A 17561-nucleotide genomic window follows, 5' to 3' on the forward strand; every position below is an offset into this window, starting at 1 on the left:
TCAAGTCATGTCTTTATGGAGCTGGCTTTGTACACAGGAGCACAGTTATGGTGAAACAGAAAAGGGTCTTCATCAAACTTACCACAAGTTTGAAAGAGGACAATTGCCTACAATGCCTTTGTATTATGGAGTATTACAAGGACCCTTCATTGCAGACCTGAATTTCATCATTTGGGGGGGGGGTTTACATACCTCTGGCCATATAGGGGCATAAAAATTACTTACCACTGATCACCTGTCCAAACAGCTCTTCTGGGGTGTCTCCAAAGAAGGGGACGCAGCCCACCAAAAATTCATAAAGAATGACCCCCATTGCCCACCAGTCCACAGGCTTCCCATAGCCCTGCCTCAGGATGACCTCAGGAGCAATGTATTCTGGGGTGCCGCACACCTGTGGAGAGGAAAAGGAGACCAATTCTTAATGCTCTACGTAAGATAATCAGATAAAGTCCTCATGCTAAAGCGCCATCCTCACCCCAGTATATAAGGGGGTACATTTCATCTCACCTGTTTGTCCAGGAACTCTCGGGTGTCCTTTTCAATGTGTCCTTCATATAGATTGGTCGTTAGGCTCATCAGCCCAATCTTAGAAAGCCCAAAATCTGTCAGCTTGATATGCCCCATGGAGGTGATGAGGAGGCTGCAGGACAAAGTATAGAAGACACCATGTTTCTTTATATTGGTACAAGTCTACGACGGCAACCCAGATTACAGTAAATGCAAGGCATGCGGTCACAGGATACACATACTTATCGGGCTTGAGATCTCGGTGGACGATCCCGTAGTTATGGAGATATTCTAAAGCAAGAACTGTTTCTGCAAAATACATCCTGGCCATTTCCACAGGGAGGGCTCCGATATTCTTCAGGAGAGTAGCGCAATCGCCCCCTGTGAAGGCAGAGATACGCCGTCAGGACAAGTAAATGACATGGGAATATATCCCTAGCATTCCGTGTACACCTTCCATATCCTCATCTGATAAGTATAACCACTTTAATACTGGACACTTTCACCCCCTTCCTGCCCAGGCCCATTACATTTTTTTTACAATGTTTTTAACTTTCTTGTCCCCATACTACGATTGCTTGTAACCATGATGATCACTGTTGTAAGCAATATTTTTTTTATGAACGGCATCCATTTATCTAGTGTGTACTATTGTAAAGCTGTGATTAGTGACAGCTATCACATGGTACAGATGTACTGTGATTGGCCCTATCTGTACCATGTGACCAATCACAGAGAACACAATAGTATACAATGAGCGGTTACAAATGAAATCCATATATTGTGTAAAACTGTCATGTGATTGGTCACAGTGACCACATGGGACCAGCCAGGGCTGGACTGGGACAGAAATTTGGCCCTGGACTTCATCCAGACTGGCCCACTTACATTTTGAGTGTTCCATCACCAACCCCCTTACATCAGAGTCTCCCATCAGCAGCCCCCTTACATCAGATTGTCCCATTACCAGCCCCCTTACATCAGAGTGTCCCATCACCAGCCCCCTTACATCAGAGTGGCCCATCAGCACCCCCTTACATCAGAGTGGCCCATCACCAGCCCCCTTACATCAGAGTGGCCCATCAGCACCCCCTTACATCAGAGTGGCCCATCAGCACCCCCTTACATCAGAGTGGCCCATCAGCACCCCCTTACATCAGAGTGGCCCATCAGCACCCCCTTACATCAGAGTGGCCCATCACCAGCCCCCTTACATCAGAGTGGCCCATCAGCACCCCCTTACATCAGAGTGGCCCATCAGCACCCCCTTACATCAGAGTGGCCCATCAGCACCCCCTTACATCAGAGTGGCCCATCAGCACCCCCTTACATCAGAGTGTCCCATCAGCACCCCCTTACATCAGATTGCCCCATTACCAACCCCCTTACATCAGTGTCCCATCAGCACCCCCTTACATCAGAGTGCCCCATCACCAGCCCCCTTACACCAGAGTGTCCCATCAGCACCCCCTTACATCAGAGTGTCCCATCAGCACCCCCTTACATCAGAGTGTCCCATCACCAGCCCCCTTACATAAGAGTGTCCCATCAGCACCCCCTTACATCAGAGTGCCCCATCAGCAGCCCCCTTACATCAGAGTGTCCCATCAGCACCCCCTTACATCAGAGTGCCCCATCAGCAGCCCCCTTACATCAGAGTGTCCCATCAGCACCCCCTTACATCAGAGTGGCCCACTGAGCCAACAGCCCACCGGGAAACTACCGGTAGTCCCAATGGCCAGTACATGCCTGGGACCAGCCCCGGCCCGGGACAAAACGCATCCGGGCTGTCCACCGGTAAGGGATCATGCCGGAGGGTGGTCCCAAGGGGGCCCTTGGGGTGCTATCCTGGGAGGACATCATATGCAGACTTCAGCTATACCACAGGCCGGCGCTCACCTTCTACGTATTCCATCACCATACACAAGTGGCGCTTCGTCTCAAAGGAGCAGAACATGCTGACCACGAAAGGGTTCTCGGCAAAGGTCAGAATGTCCCTCTCCACAAAGGCCTGCTGGATTTGGTTCCTCAAGATTAAATTCTGCTTGTTGATCTTCTTCATAGCGAACCGCTGCCGCGTGCTCTTGTGTCGTACCAGATACACCGCCCTGGGGGAGGGGAGAGGAGCATGAGACATTAAATGCCACACCTTCCCCGGGAAAAACAGAGGGCAAATTATCAAAACTGGAGCAGAATCAGGACCAGCTGTAGGTGGCAACCAATCAGCTTATAGCTTTCATTTTCAAAGTCAACTGAATAACCTGAAGATAGAAGCCGATTTGGTTGCCACGCCCATCTCCTCCAGATTCTGTCTGCTCCAGTTTTCAGAAAGTCGCCCCACAGTGTCATCGACCACATCAATCATAACAATCGAAACATTAATGCCAATACTTATAACCATTACTTGCAATGACATCATCAACAAGACAGGAAGTTGTGGGGATTCGAATATGAAAATGGGCGAAAGACTTTACAAAAATGAATTTGGCACTAAGCGCGCGCCCCCCAGGAGAGTTACATAAACAAACCAAAACAAGTCTCCAATTTCTGTGTCACAGGATTGGATTAGGGGGATATAATAATACATGTCACACAAGACCAGACATGTATTATTACAAAATATAAGATATATCTTTATTGATTCAAGACAAAAACATTAAAAGCAATCCACATCCTTTCTACATAAACAGCATAATACATGTGCAAAATAGCCTGGTGGATTGACACGTTTCGCACAAACGATTGCTTCATCGGGATCCACTTGCCATTATTAGAGGATACGGTGCATGACATAGCATCTACGATGAAAAGATAGCGAATGGATAATATATAATATCCTTTACCATCAACAGTTATTTTACATCACTTAAAACCTAAATATTACAGGAAGAACTAAACCAAGAAATGGGAGGGGAAAAATTCTGTCTAGTTCCTCCTGTGATATTTAGGTTTTAATTGATATTATACAGTATATAATTTACCATCAACAATTATATACATTTGTAATCCTGATGAAGCAATCTTATATACGAAATGCGTCGATCAACTAGGCTTTTTTTTTTTGCACATTGAGCTATTTAACCGCTTTACAAAGGGCTCCGTAGCAGTTTTACTGCTACAGGGCAGCCGCTCTGTGCAGAATCACACTAATTATAATATATATATATATATATATATATATATATATATATATATATATATATATATATATATATATATATATATATGTTTGAGCACTTCTGGGCTTTGGGCGGGCACAGGTGGCAGATTGCTCCCACTGCGATTTACAGAGGAAGCCGATTAGGGGGCCCACTGACCCGATGTCTGCCGGGACCGGCCAATCGTTTGGTACTCTGTCAGAGTGACAGTCTGCCTATGTAAACAATGTAGACTGTCATTCCATGAGTAGAGAAGACTTGGATCCTGTGAAGGAGGATCTCCAGTCCATGTCTTCAAGTAGTAAAAGTCCCTTCCCCACAGCTAGTAATCCCTCCCTGGGCACACATTTAACCCTTTAATCACCCCGATGTTAACTCCTTCCTCACCAGTGTCATTAGTACAGTGACAGTGCTTTTTTTTTTTTTTTTTTTTTTTTTTTAGCACTGATCACTGTAATAATGTCACTGGTTCCCAAAAAAAAAAAAAAAAAAAAGTGTCAGTTAGGTGTCCGATCCAAATTACGCAGTCCCACTATAAGTCGCCAATTGCTGCCATTATAGTGTAAAGAAATTTTATATATATATATATATATATATATATATATATATATATATATATATATACACACACACACACACACACACACACACACACACATATATATATTTATACATACATATAAACATACACACCCTTATTGGGATTTTTTTAAAATCAAAAATATGTAGCAGAATGTACGTTGGCCTAAATTGATGAAGAAAGTTGATTTTTTTTTATTATGTATGTTTTATAGCTGAAAGAATTATAAATTTTTTTGTTTATAGCACAAAAAATAAAAACCACAGGCGTGGTCAAATACCACCCAAAAAAAAAAAATGTGGGGGGGGAGGACTTTTTTGGATGCAACGTCGCATGGCCGTGCAATTGTCAGTCAAAGCAACGCAGTGCCGTATTGCAAAAAAAGGCCTGGTCAGGAAAGGGTGGGGGGTAAATATTCCAGAGCTGAAGTGTTTAATACATATAGAAAAGATATAGGTTGCTTTTTATTTTTCTACTTCTACATTGCATCAATAAGGCTGTCTCTTATATTTTAATAATACATGTCTGGTCTTGTGTGCTATTATATCTCTCCCGTGACACAGAAATTGGAGTGCTTTTTTTTGGGGGGGGAGGGGGGGGGGTTTAGGAGGTTGTGGGGAATCTCCCAACGGGGCCACACAGAGCAGTAAAAACGCACAGCTTTGGCACCAATGAGTTAAAATGGGTACCATAAAGATGATTTTAATAACTTTTTGGAAAAAATGAAGTAAAACACTTACCCATAAGCCCCGTTGCTGATCAGTTTGATGTTCTCGAACTCTTCCTCAGAGGGCGTTTTCTTTGGATGAATTACAGGCGCAGAGCTGCGGCCCTACGAACACGGAACAGTAAGAACACCGCACACCATACGGCCCCCATCTCCACCACATAGCACAATGATTTTTAGTGTCGTGATATAGATTATATATATATATTTATATTATTTTTTTATTTTGGTTACAGAGCACTTATTATTACCATTTGGATTGACTATTAGACTTTAATTTTTAAAATTGAAAATGTTTAAAGAAAACCACTATAAAAAAATGTAAATTGCAGTTCCCATTTCAATGTAGAGAGCGGGCTCATCAGACTGAACCAATCAGAGGAGCCTGCATTCTATGTACAGATGTCAACCCTCAACTGCCCCCCATATGAGAGGAGCCTCCAAAGTGGAGAGGTGCACAAACGCGGAGCTCCACCCACTCCACTGGGAGAAGACACCCAGCCCCACAAGAAAAGCTCCACCACCCATGCGCATTTCGGGGTCTTGCCTATTCTTGTGGCAGCCACGTCAGCGCCGCACATGCGTCTAAAATAACTGTAACTAATCCCAGTCTGCCCTCAATTCTTAGCTTGGATCCCACTTCTCCCCTCTCCGATGTCAGCGGCTGGGGGTTGTCACAACATCTGGAAGAGTTCCGTCTGATGAGTCTGCCCTATACAGTGCCTTGAAAAAGTATTCATACCCCTTGACATTTACAACATTTTGTCATATTACAACCAAAAACCATAAACGTACTTTATTGGGATTTTATGTGATGGACCAACACAAAGTGTCACATAATTGTGAAGTGGAAGGAAAATAATACAAATAAATCTGTGAAAAGTGTGGGGGAGGGGGGCATTTGTATGGCGCCCCCCGGAGTCAATACTTTGTAGAACCCCCTTTCTCTACAAGTCTTTTTGGGGGTGTCTCTACCAGCTTTGCCCATCTAGAGAGGACATTTCTGCCCATTCTTCTTCTTTGTAAAATCTCTCAAGCTCTGTCAGATTGGATGGAGAGCGTCTGTGATCAGCAATTTTCAAGTCTTGCCACAGATTCTCAATGGGATTTAGGTCTGGACTGTGACTGGGCCATTCTAACACATGAATATGCTTTGATGTAAACCATTCCATTGTAGCTCTGGCTGGATGTTTCGGGTCGTTGTCCTGCTGGAAGGGGAACCTCCGCCCCGGTCTCAAGTCTTTTGCCGACTCCTAACAGGTTTTCTTCTAAGATTGTCCTGTATTTGTCTCCATCCATCTTCCCATCAACTCTGACCAGCTTCTCTGTCCCTGCTGAAGAAAACCACCCCCACCACATGATGCTGCCACCACCATGTCTCACGGTGGGGATGGTGTGTTCGGGGGATGGGCGGTGTTAGTTTCCCCCACACATAGCGTTTTGCTTTTAGGCCATAAAGTAGAATTTTGGTCTCCTCTGACCAGATCACCTTCTTCCACATGTTTGCTGCCCCCTCCCCCACATGGCTTCTCACAAACTACAAACAGGACTTCTTATGACTTTCTTTCTCCAATGTCTTTCTTCTTGTCACTCTTCCATAAAGGGCAGATTTGTGGAGAGACGACTAATAGTTGTCCTGTGGACAGATTCTCCCCCCTGAGCTGTGGATCTCTGCAGCTCCTCCAGAGTTATCATGGACCTCTTGGCTCTTCTCTGATGAATGCTCTCCTTGCCCGGCCCGGTCAGTTTAGGTGGATGGCCGTGTCTTGGTAGGTTTGCAGTTGTGCCCATACTCTTTCCATTTTCCGATGATGGATTGAACAGAGTCCCGTGAGATGCTCAAAGCTTGGGAGATTTTTTTATAACCGAACCCTGCTTTATACTTCTCCACAACTTTATCCCTGACCTGTCTGGTGTGTTCCTTGGCCTTCATGATGCTGTTTGTTCACTAAGGTTCTCTAAACCTCTGAGGGCTTCACAGAACAGCTGTGTTTATACTGAGATTACATTACACACAGGTGGAATCTTTTTACTAATTAGGGGACTTCTGAAGGCAATTGGTTCCACTAGATTTTAGTTAGGGGTATCAGAGCAAAGAGGGCGTCATACAAATGCCCCCCCCCCCCCACACACACTTTTCACACTTATTTGTATCATTTATCATTTTCCTTCCACTTCACAATTATGTGTCACTTTGTGTTGGTCCATCACATAAAATCCCAATAAAATACATTTATGTTTCTGGCTGTAACATGGCAGAATGTGGAAAATGTCAAGGGGTATGAATACTTTTTCAAGGCACTGTACATTCAATTTGTAAGTGAAATTGAACGGATTTATAATTTTTTTTTTAATTAAAAAGGTGATTTTTTTTTTTTTTTAGCAAAATCCAGGGCACTCTGTGTTTATGTATCTGAATGGCAACCATAACCGTCTTTTTTTAACCTTTCAGCATTTAATCTGTGCCTTAAAAAGGCAGCCAGAAGCAGAATGTCTGCATTGGGCACCAAGAACATCTGAGAGCTCATTGTAATAAAGGTGGAGGGAACCGACATCACCATCTCATGCTGTATGGCCAGATTACATTCTACCTTTGGATTTCTAGTGCTGCCATTCGCTGCGTTCATTTACCTCCACAGAGTCATCAGTCTCCGGAGTGTCGGCGCTGCTGCTGTCATAGCTGTTCAACTGGGCCATTTCTACAAATACAAAGAAAGAACCGTGGTCAATGATATCCAGAGAGCAACTGCACAGACATAGAAGAGCGGTCCACGGCGGGTGAGGGCAGGGAGCGCGGTCCACGGCGGGTGAGGGCAGGGAGCGCGGTCCACCATCTATAATTGTGAGAAGGACGGGCCTACATTGGACAGGGCGAGGACCAGGACGGGCCTACATTGGACAGGGCGAGGACCAGGACGGGCCTACATTGGACAGGGCGAGGACCAGGACGGGCCTACATTGGACAGGGCGAGGACCAGGACGGGCCTACATTGGACAGGGCGAGGACAAGCCTACATTGGACAGGGCGAGGACAAGCCTACATTGGACAGGGCGAGGACGGGCCTACATTGGACAGGGCGAGGACGGGCCTACATTGGACAGGGCGAGGACGGGCCTACATTGGACAGGGCGAGGACGGGCCTACATTGGACAGGGCGAGGACAAGCCTACATTGGACAGGGCGAGGACAAGCCTACATTGGACAGGGCGAGGACAAGTCTACATTGGACAGGGTGAGGACAAGCCTACATTGGACAGGGCGAGGACAAGCCTACATTGGACAGGGTGAGGACAAGCCTACATTGGACAGGGCGAGGACGGGCCTACATTGGACAGGGCGAGGACGGGCCTACATTGGACAGGGCGAGGACGGGCCTACATTGGACAGGGCGAGGACGGGCCTACATTGGACAGGGCGAGGACGGGCCTACATTGGACAGGGCGAGGACGGGCCTACATTGGACAGGGCGAGGACGGGCCTACATTGGACAGGGCGAGGACAAGCCTACATTGGACAGGGCGAGGACAAGCCTACATTGGACAGGGCGAGGACAAGCCTACATTGGACAGGGCGAGGACAAGCCTACATTGGACAGGGCGAGGACAAGCCTACATTGGACAGGGCGAGGACGGGCCTACATTGGACAGGGCGAGGACAAGCCTACATTGGACAGGGCGAGGACAAGCCTACATTGGACAGGGCGAGGACAAGTCTACATTGGACAGGGTGAGGACAAGCCTACATTGGACAGGGCGAGGACAAGCCTACATTGGACAGGGCGAGGACAAGCCTACATTGGACAGGGCGAGGACAAGCCTACATTGGACAGGGTGAGGACAAGCCTACATTGGACAGGGTGAGGACAAGCCTACATTGGACAGGGCGAGGACAAGCCTACATTGGACAGGGTGAGGACAAGCCTACATTGGACAGGGCGAGGACGGGCCTGCGGTGGGCGAGGACGGGCCTGCGGTGGGCGAGGACAAGCCTACATTGGACAGGGTGAGGACAAGCCTACATTGGACAGGGCGAGGACGGGCCTGCGGTGGGCGAGGACGGGCCTGCGGTGGGCGAGGACGGGCCTGCGGTGGGCGAGGACAAGGATGAATCAGTGGTGGCTGAGAAAATTGATGATTCTATTCTAAGTCTATGACAGATGAAGACCAACATAATATTACTGTCAGCAGAGTGAAGCCCAGGTGCCATGGCAGAAGCTGCAACAGATGTAAAAAAATTCTCACCCTCCAAGGGATTCCTATTGAGCCCCAGCTGACTGATGATGTAGCGGGGAATGTCGGATTTGATGCCCTCTCCTTCCTTGGCATGACCTTCAGCAGCTTCCAAGAGATGATAGAATTCTTCCGGGTCAAATTCCTGATATACAAGAAGACAGGAGACTGAGTGCCAGCAACTGGACATTATGCCAGAAGGGGGATGCGCGCACACACAGCGCAGACACACAGACGGGCGCACCCGGGGACACACAGACGGGCGCACCCGGGGACACACAGCGCAGACACACAGACGGGCGCACCCGGGGACACACAGACGGGCGCACCCGGGGACACACAGACGGGCGCACCCGGGGACACACAGACGGGCGCACCCGGGGACACACAGACGGGCGCACCCGGGGACACACAGACGGGCGCACCCGGGGACACACAGCGCAGACACACAGACGGGCGCACCCGGGGACACACAGCGCAGACACACACGGGGACACACAGCGCAGACACACACGGGGACACACAGCGCAGACACACACGGGGACACACAGCGCAGACACACACGGGGACACACAGCGCAGACACACACGGGGACACACAGCGCAGACACACACGGGGACACACACGGGGACACACAGCGCAGACACACACGGGGACACACAGCGCAGACACACACGGGGACACACAGCGCAGACACACACGGGGACACACAGCGCAGACACACACGGGGACACACAGCGCAGACACACACGGGGACACACAGCGCAGACACACACGGGGACACACAGCGCAGACACACACGGGGACACACAGCGCAGACACACACGGGGACACACAGCGCAGACACACACGGGGACACACAGCGCAGACACACACGGGGACACACACGGGGACACACACGGGGACACACACGGGGACACACAGCGCAGACACACACGGGCGCACCCGGGGACACACAGCGCAGACACACACGGGCGCACCCGGGGACACACAGCGCAGACACACAGACGGGCGCACCCGGGGACACACAGACGGGCGCACCCGGGGACACACAGACGGGCGCACCCGGGGACACACAGACGGGCGCACCCGGGGACACACAGACGGGCGCACCCGGGGACACACAGACGGGCGCACCCGGGGACACACAGACGGGCGCACCCGGGGACACACAGACGGGCGCACCCGGGGACACACAGCGCAGACACACAGACGGGCGCACCTGGGGACACACAGCGCAGACACACCCGGGGACACACAGCGCAGACACACACGGGGACACACCCGGGGACACACACGGGGACACACCCGGGGACACACACGGGGACACACCCGGGGACACACACGGGGACACACACGGGGACACACAGCGCAGACACAGACGGGGACACACAGCGCAGACACAGACGGGGACACACAGCGCAGACACACAGCGCAGACACACCCGGGGACACACAGCGCAGACACACCCGGGGACACACAGCGCAGACACACCCGGGGACACACAGCGCAGACACACCCGGGGACACACAGCGCAGACACACCCGGGGACACACAGCGCAGACACACCCGGGGACACACAGCGCAGACACAGACGGGGACACACAGCGCAGACACAGTCGGGGACACACAGCGCAGACACAGATGGGGACACACAGCGCAGACACAGACGGGACTGGCCGCAGATTGTGTACGGCTGATGATTCAGTCATTAGGCGAAGTCGCACATCTGTCTCTGATAAAATGCAAATGTAAGCAGAACAGGTTTAATGAGCGGGAAACATAAAGCCGGCTCTGCCTGTGACAATTATTACAATAAAATAGATGGGCGGACGGACACACGGCTGGGGACAGATGCCCGAGGCAATTACCCCTGACTGCTTATCTCATCAGATTGTAAGAGAAAATTACTGAGAAAAAAATGCTTCTTCCAAGCAGCTCCATTACACATCGTCCTAACATATGATGTACATTGCCCTACAAGCAACACTCCAGAGGAACTACAAGCCCCAGCATGGCATTCCAGCTGAGGAAACTCCAGCAGTCTGAATTGGACTGGCTGGCCAGTCCATACAAATTAATCCAATTCACTCGCAGCAATTACTGCACAACTGCCAGACCGCAGACCATCCCCCAGCTGGAGCGTCAGATCCAGGTAGAGCCGGGTGACACCGCGGCTCTGAGAGCATTTTAAAGTTTTCATATCACCATCTAAAATATAATGAAGAGATGATTAGAGGTCTCCTTCCTGACAGGTGCACATGCGGCACATGCGCTGCATGTTGTGTGCGTTCGTGTTCAGCGAGTTCATTTTCTGAGCTGTCACTATCAGCCGCCAAGTTCATTACTCACCGCTGAAAGCTGCCTGACAGTGACAGGTGGGGTCCGCCGAGAGCCGAGCGCTCTCCTATCACATGGGGGCCGTGTATTGTGTGCAAGAACAATGGCCGGCTCCAGAGTGGGGGCCCGAGACTACCCGTGAATCTATAGAAGAGGAAACCCCCCCACACGTTCTACCAGGAGAAGAGGAACCCCCCCCCACATTCTACCGAGAGAAGAGGAACCCCCCCCCCCCCCACATTCTACCGAGAGAGGAGGAACCCCCCACATTATACCGAGAGAAGAGGAACCCCCCACATTCTACACAGAGAAGAGGAACCCCCCACATTCTACCGAGAGAAGAGGAACCCCCCCCCCCCCCACATTCTACCGAGAGAAGAGGAACCACCCCCCAAATTCTACCGAGAGAGGAGGAACCCCCCACATTCTACACAGAGAAGAGGAACCCCCCACATTCTACACAGAGAAGAAGAACCCCCCCACATTCTACACAGAGAAGAGGAACCCCCCACATTCTACACAAAGAAGAGGAACCCCCCACATTCTACACAGAGAAGAGGAACCCCCCACATTCTACCGAGCGAAGAGGAACCCCCCACATTCTACCGAGCGAAGAGGAACCCCCCACATTCTACCGAGCGAAGAGGAACCCCCCACATTCTACCGAGCGAAGAGGAACCCCCCACATTCTACCGAGCGAAGAGGAACCCCCCCCACATTCTACCGAGCGAAGAGGAACCCCCCCCACATTCTACCGAGCGAAGAGGAACCACCCCCCAAATTCTACCGAGCGAAGAGGAACCCCCCCCACATTCTACCGAGCGAAGAGGAACCCCCCCCACATTCTACCGAGCGAAGAGGAACCCCCCCCACATTCTACCGAGCGAAGAGGAACCCCCCCCACATTCTACCGAGCGAAGAGGAACCCCCCCCACATTCTACCGAGCGAAGAGGAACCCCCCCCCCACATTCTACCGAGCGAAGAGGAACCCCCCCCCACATTCTACAGAGAGAAGAGGAACCCCCCCCCCACATTCTACAGAGAGAAGAGGAACCCCCCCCCACATTCTACAGAGCGAAGAGGAACCCCCCACATTCTACCGAGCGAAGAGGAACCCCCCACATTCTACCGAGCGAAGAGGAACCCCCCACATTCTACCGGGAGAAGAGGAACCCCCCACATTCTACCGGGAGAAGAGGAACCCCCCACATTCTACCGGGAGAAGAGGAACCCCCCACATTCTACCGGGAGAAGAGGAACCCCCCACATTCTACCGGGAGAAGAGCTAACCCCCCATTCTACTGGGAGAAGAGCTAACCCCACATTCCACTGGGAGAAGAGCTAACCCCACATTCTACTGGGAGAAGAGCTAACCCCACATTCTACTGGGAGAAGAGCTAACCCCACAGGGAGAAAGGGAGCCAACGGGGAAAATATCTGCACAAAACGTCAGACTGGGGGGAAATGAGGAGAAATTCACTTTAACACACTACATGGTCTCAACTCCTATATATTATCCCTTACACCCCCGATAATGTCCTCAGACTCCCCTCCTCTTTATATTATCCTTTACCCCTGATGTCCCCAGACTGCTCTCCTATCCCCTTTAAATTATCCCTTATCCACAATAATGTCCCAGGGGAAGGTTGCTAATTCCTATAGTGGGGGGGGGGGGGGCATCCAGGGGAAGGTTCCCATACAGTAAGGATTTCCAAGGGAAGGTCCATATAATGGGGGACAAATAAAGGGGGGTGTCCAGGGAAGGTTCATATACAGTGAGGAGGCTTTCCAGGGAAAGGTGCCCTCTACAACATCTTGTTGATTTCCAATAATTGAGGTTGGAAAACATAAAAGCTCCACAGAAGTGGCTCACACAAAAGGCTGACAGATTCCGACATTCCTCAGACATAGACGTATCTTAGCAGGTAAATTGGCCTGTGAAGCCACCCGGGGAATTTGGATATTAAAGTACAAGAGCCCAGCTGACAACTCTCTCAGCGCTCTGCATGTCAGGTAGGTGAGAGGTCACTTCCTCCAGGAATCGACACCCCTCACTATGATGTATTAATAATAATGTTCGGGACGTCTTGTGAAGGGCAAAACTGACACACAGCTCGGCAATGGCTCCGACGGCCAAGGACACAGAAAAAAACCAGAATCAGCAATAACCTCACACTGATCACATGACGGACCATCAGAATACAGAACACCCTGTGACCCGATGATACAGAACACCCAGTGACCCGATGATACAGAACACCCCAATGTCAGTGCAAACTGGGATTTTTTTTTTTTTTTTTGCAATTCCTTTATTTTACAAAAAGTTTAAGCTTACAGTCAAGGAAAACAAAAAGGGGAAAACGCTGTATTTATCAATTGACAATAACCAAGAGGGTCACCCCATATACAACCATACGCCAACAGGCCAGGCAAGACCTGGTATATATGGGCACAGATAACATCACCAACACTAAAATGATCATCAACATGCAGGGTATACAAGGAAAATGAGGTGGCAGCATGGGAGACCCAGAACAAACACTCGTAGACTTAAAACTGTGCAACTACACAGGACACAACCATATATCGGGAAGCTGGGCACCCCAACCCGGACAGGGAACAGCGAGACTCGGATAATGCATAAAAGGATATTCAAATACCTGAGGAGCAAACTGGGATTTAAATCAAAGAGCGCGATTACAATATGCCACAGACCTCCCCATCCCCGGGAATCATTTTTCAAATACCTGGCAATAATAAAAAAAAATCCATAGACCCGTCAATCTTACCAGACACTCCAGGAGGCGAGCAGGGCGAGCGATGACAATCATCAACTTCTTGACAAGTTGGGTGACGAAGGCCACTTCAGAGCTCTCGGAGCGCTCATGAGCCTAAAAAAAATACATGACATCGTGTTACTGCACAGAACGTTGACTTAATAACGGTATCTGTTGGTAAAGATCTGACCTGTCCCAGGTAAGGTCCTACTAAGAGCAGAGTCTGGAGGAACATAAAGGTCCTACTAAGAGCAGAGTCTGGAGGAACATAAAGGTCCTACTAAGAGCAGAGTCTGGAGGAACATAAGCTGCTAGGAGTAGAGTCCAGAGGAACGTAAGGTCCTAGTAGGACCAGAGTCCAGAGAAACAGGTCTTATTAGGAGCACAGTCCAGAGGAACATCAAAGGAACATAAGGTTACCATATACTAGAAGCAGAGTCTAGAGGAACAACAGAGGAACATAAGCTCCTACTAGGAGTAGAGTACAGAGGACATAAGGTCATATTAGAAGCAGAGTCCAGAGGAACATCAGGTTCCACTAGGAGTAGCGTACAAAGGAACATTCTAGTATGACCTGATGTTTTTCTTATGTTCCTCTGCTCCTAGTATGACCTGATGTTCCTCTGGACTCTCCTTCTAGTATGACCTCACGTTCCTCTGATGTTCCTCTGGACTGTGCTCCTAGTAAGGCTGGATTCACACCTATACATTTTTAGTGCCTTTTGCAGATTTGCACTACAGTCCATTTAACATGGCTTGCTATGGAACATATTCTGTAGTGCAAATCTGCAAAATGCACTAGAAATGCATAGATGTGAATCCAGCCTTACTAGGAGCACAGTCCAGAGGAACATCAGAGGAACATAAGGTCATACTAAAAGGAGAGTCCAGAGGAACATCAGAGGAACGTGAGGTCATACTAGAAGGAGAGTCCAGAGGAACACCAGAGGAACATAAGGTCCTACTAGGAGTAGGAGTAGAGCACAGATGAACATTAGAGGAACATTAGAGGAACATTAGAGGAACATTAGAGGAACATTAGAGGAACATTAGAGGAACATAAGGTCCTACTAGGAGTAGGAGTAGAGCACAGATGAACATTAGAGGAACATAAGGTCCTACTAGGAGTAGGAGTAGAGCACAGAGGAACATTAGTGGAACATAAGGTCATACTAGAAGTAGGAGTAGAGCACAGAGGAACATTAGAGGAACATAAGGTCATACTAGGAGCAGAGTCCAGAGGAACATAAGGTTATACTAGGAGCAAAGTCCAGAGGAACATCAGAGGAACATCAGAGGAACATCAGAGGAACATCAGAGGAACATCAGAGGAACATAAGGTCATACTAGGAGCAGAGTCCAGAGGAACATAAGGTTATACTAGGAGCAAAGTCCAGAGGAACATCAGAGGAACATCAGAGGAACATCAGAGGAACATAAGGTCATACTAGGAGCAGAGTCCAGAGGAACATAAGGTTATACTAGGAGCAAAGTCCAGAGGAACATCAGAGGAACATCAGAGGAACATCAGAGGAACATAAGGTCATACTAGGAGCAGAGTCCAGAGGAACATAAGGTTATACTAGGAGCAAAGTCCAGAGGAACATCAGAGGAACATCAGAGGAACATAAGGTCATACTAGGAGCAGAGTCCAGAGGAACATAAGGTTATACTAGGAGCAAAGTCCAGAGGAACATCAGAGGAACATCAGAGGAACATCAGAGGAACATCAGAGGAACATCAGAGGAACATCAGAGGAACATAAGGTCATACTAGGAGCAGAGATCAGAGGAACATGAGATCCTACTGGGACTTTGTTACATGTCTATCTACCATTTAGAAACATTATGAACATCATTTGTTTCAAATTAAAACCTATTTAAAGGCCAAAACTATTTTTAGTCTTTGGTGAGAGGCCAGACATTCTGTTGGGTTATAATTGCTGAATAATACATCAGGTGGTGAGGAGCAACACATTCATCAATTTGTATTTTAAATGTGTATTGAAGACAGTTGGTGGATCTATTTGTTGTATAGCTTCTGTATGGGAGAAGGAATAGAAGAACCTTAAGATTATTTTTAATATTGCTGAAGAAAAGACGACACATTTCAGTGGCTGAGAGATTTCTTCTTCAGGGCTATAAAACCGCCAATATAATCAATGTCTTATCCAAACAGAACATTAACAAAAAACAAACATCTGTAGTACACATAAGTAGTATTTGAATATTGTAAAAAAGACACAGATTTTATATTCATGGATATTATACGTTTAAAGCCCTGAAGAAGGACTCCCCCACAATCCTTTAAACACGTTGGAGATTTTAAATAAAAAAAATAAATACATAAAAAAACAAACAAAAAAATAAAAAAATCCTGAAACACGGACAGAAAGACTGAGATGAAATGGGAAGTGGTGCTGGGGTGTGCTGGAGTGTCTACTGATGCTGGGGGGGGGGGGGGGGGGCAATCTATTGTTTGGGAGGGAAGCATCTACTTTTGAGGGAGGGTTCTATTGATGCTGGCTGCTGGGAGATCTATTGTTGCTGGCAGGGGGGTCTATTGTTGCTGGGGTGGATATTTTGTTGCGGGGGGGTCATCTACTCTTGAGGGAGGGGTCTATTGATGCTGGCTGCTGAGAGATCTATTGTTCTGGCAAGGATTTATTGTTGCGGGGTGGATCTATTGTTTCTGAAGAGGGATATTTTACTGTGGGGGGGGGTTCATCTACTCTTGAGGGAGGGGTCCATTGATGCTGGCTGCTGGGAGATCTACTGTCCTGGCAGGGATCTATTTGTTGCTGGGGTGGATATTTTGTTGCGGGGGGGGGGGGGGGGGGGGGGTCATCTACTCTTGAGGGAGGGGTCCATTGATGCTGGGCTGCTGGGAGATCTATTGTTCTGGCAAGGATTTATTGTTACGGGGGTGGATCTATTGTTTCTGAAGAGGGCATTTTTGTTGAAGGGGGGATCTATTGTTGCTGGGAGGCATCTGCTTTTGAGGGAAGAGTCTACTGATGCTGGTTGCTGGGAGATCTATTGTTGCTGGGGGGGTTAGTTGTGGGAATCTATTTTACCGCTTTTCTTGTTATTGACAACACTCCATACACATAACTTTAGCACCACAAAATAATTACCTTGGTTCTGTATTCTCTAAAAGGAGCAGTACTGGGAGGGACACGGGTCTCAGCGGGATCCCTGGGTCCCGAATTAACGCTCAGAACACGCAACTCCTGGCTCCG

At 48.8% G+C, this 17561-nt stretch overlaps 1 protein-coding gene across 1 annotated transcript in view; it reads right to left on the reverse strand.

Moving 5' to 3' along the window:
- The window catches only part of MAST2 (microtubule associated serine/threonine kinase 2), a gene marked incomplete at its 3' end in the record, with an annotated part of 122762 nt that overhangs the window by 20932 nt on the left and 84269 nt on the right, over window positions 1–17561 (reverse strand). Inside the window, 8 exon segments of the mRNA XM_077450736.1 lie at window positions 226–391; window positions 508–640; window positions 750–888; window positions 2407–2615; window positions 4986–5077; window positions 7604–7671; window positions 9215–9347; window positions 14333–14434. Coding sequence (XP_077306862.1) covers window positions 226–391; window positions 508–640; window positions 750–888; window positions 2407–2615; window positions 4986–5077; window positions 7604–7671; window positions 9215–9347; window positions 14333–14434 — 1042 coding nt within the window.

Source organism: Lithobates pipiens, unplaced genomic scaffold (assembly GCF_037356315.1).
Source record: "Lithobates pipiens isolate NorthernLeopardFrog02 unplaced genomic scaffold, aLitPip1_a1.2 Scaffold_23, whole genome shotgun sequence".
Taxonomy (NCBI): Eukaryota; Metazoa; Chordata; class Amphibia; order Anura; family Ranidae; genus Lithobates; species Lithobates pipiens.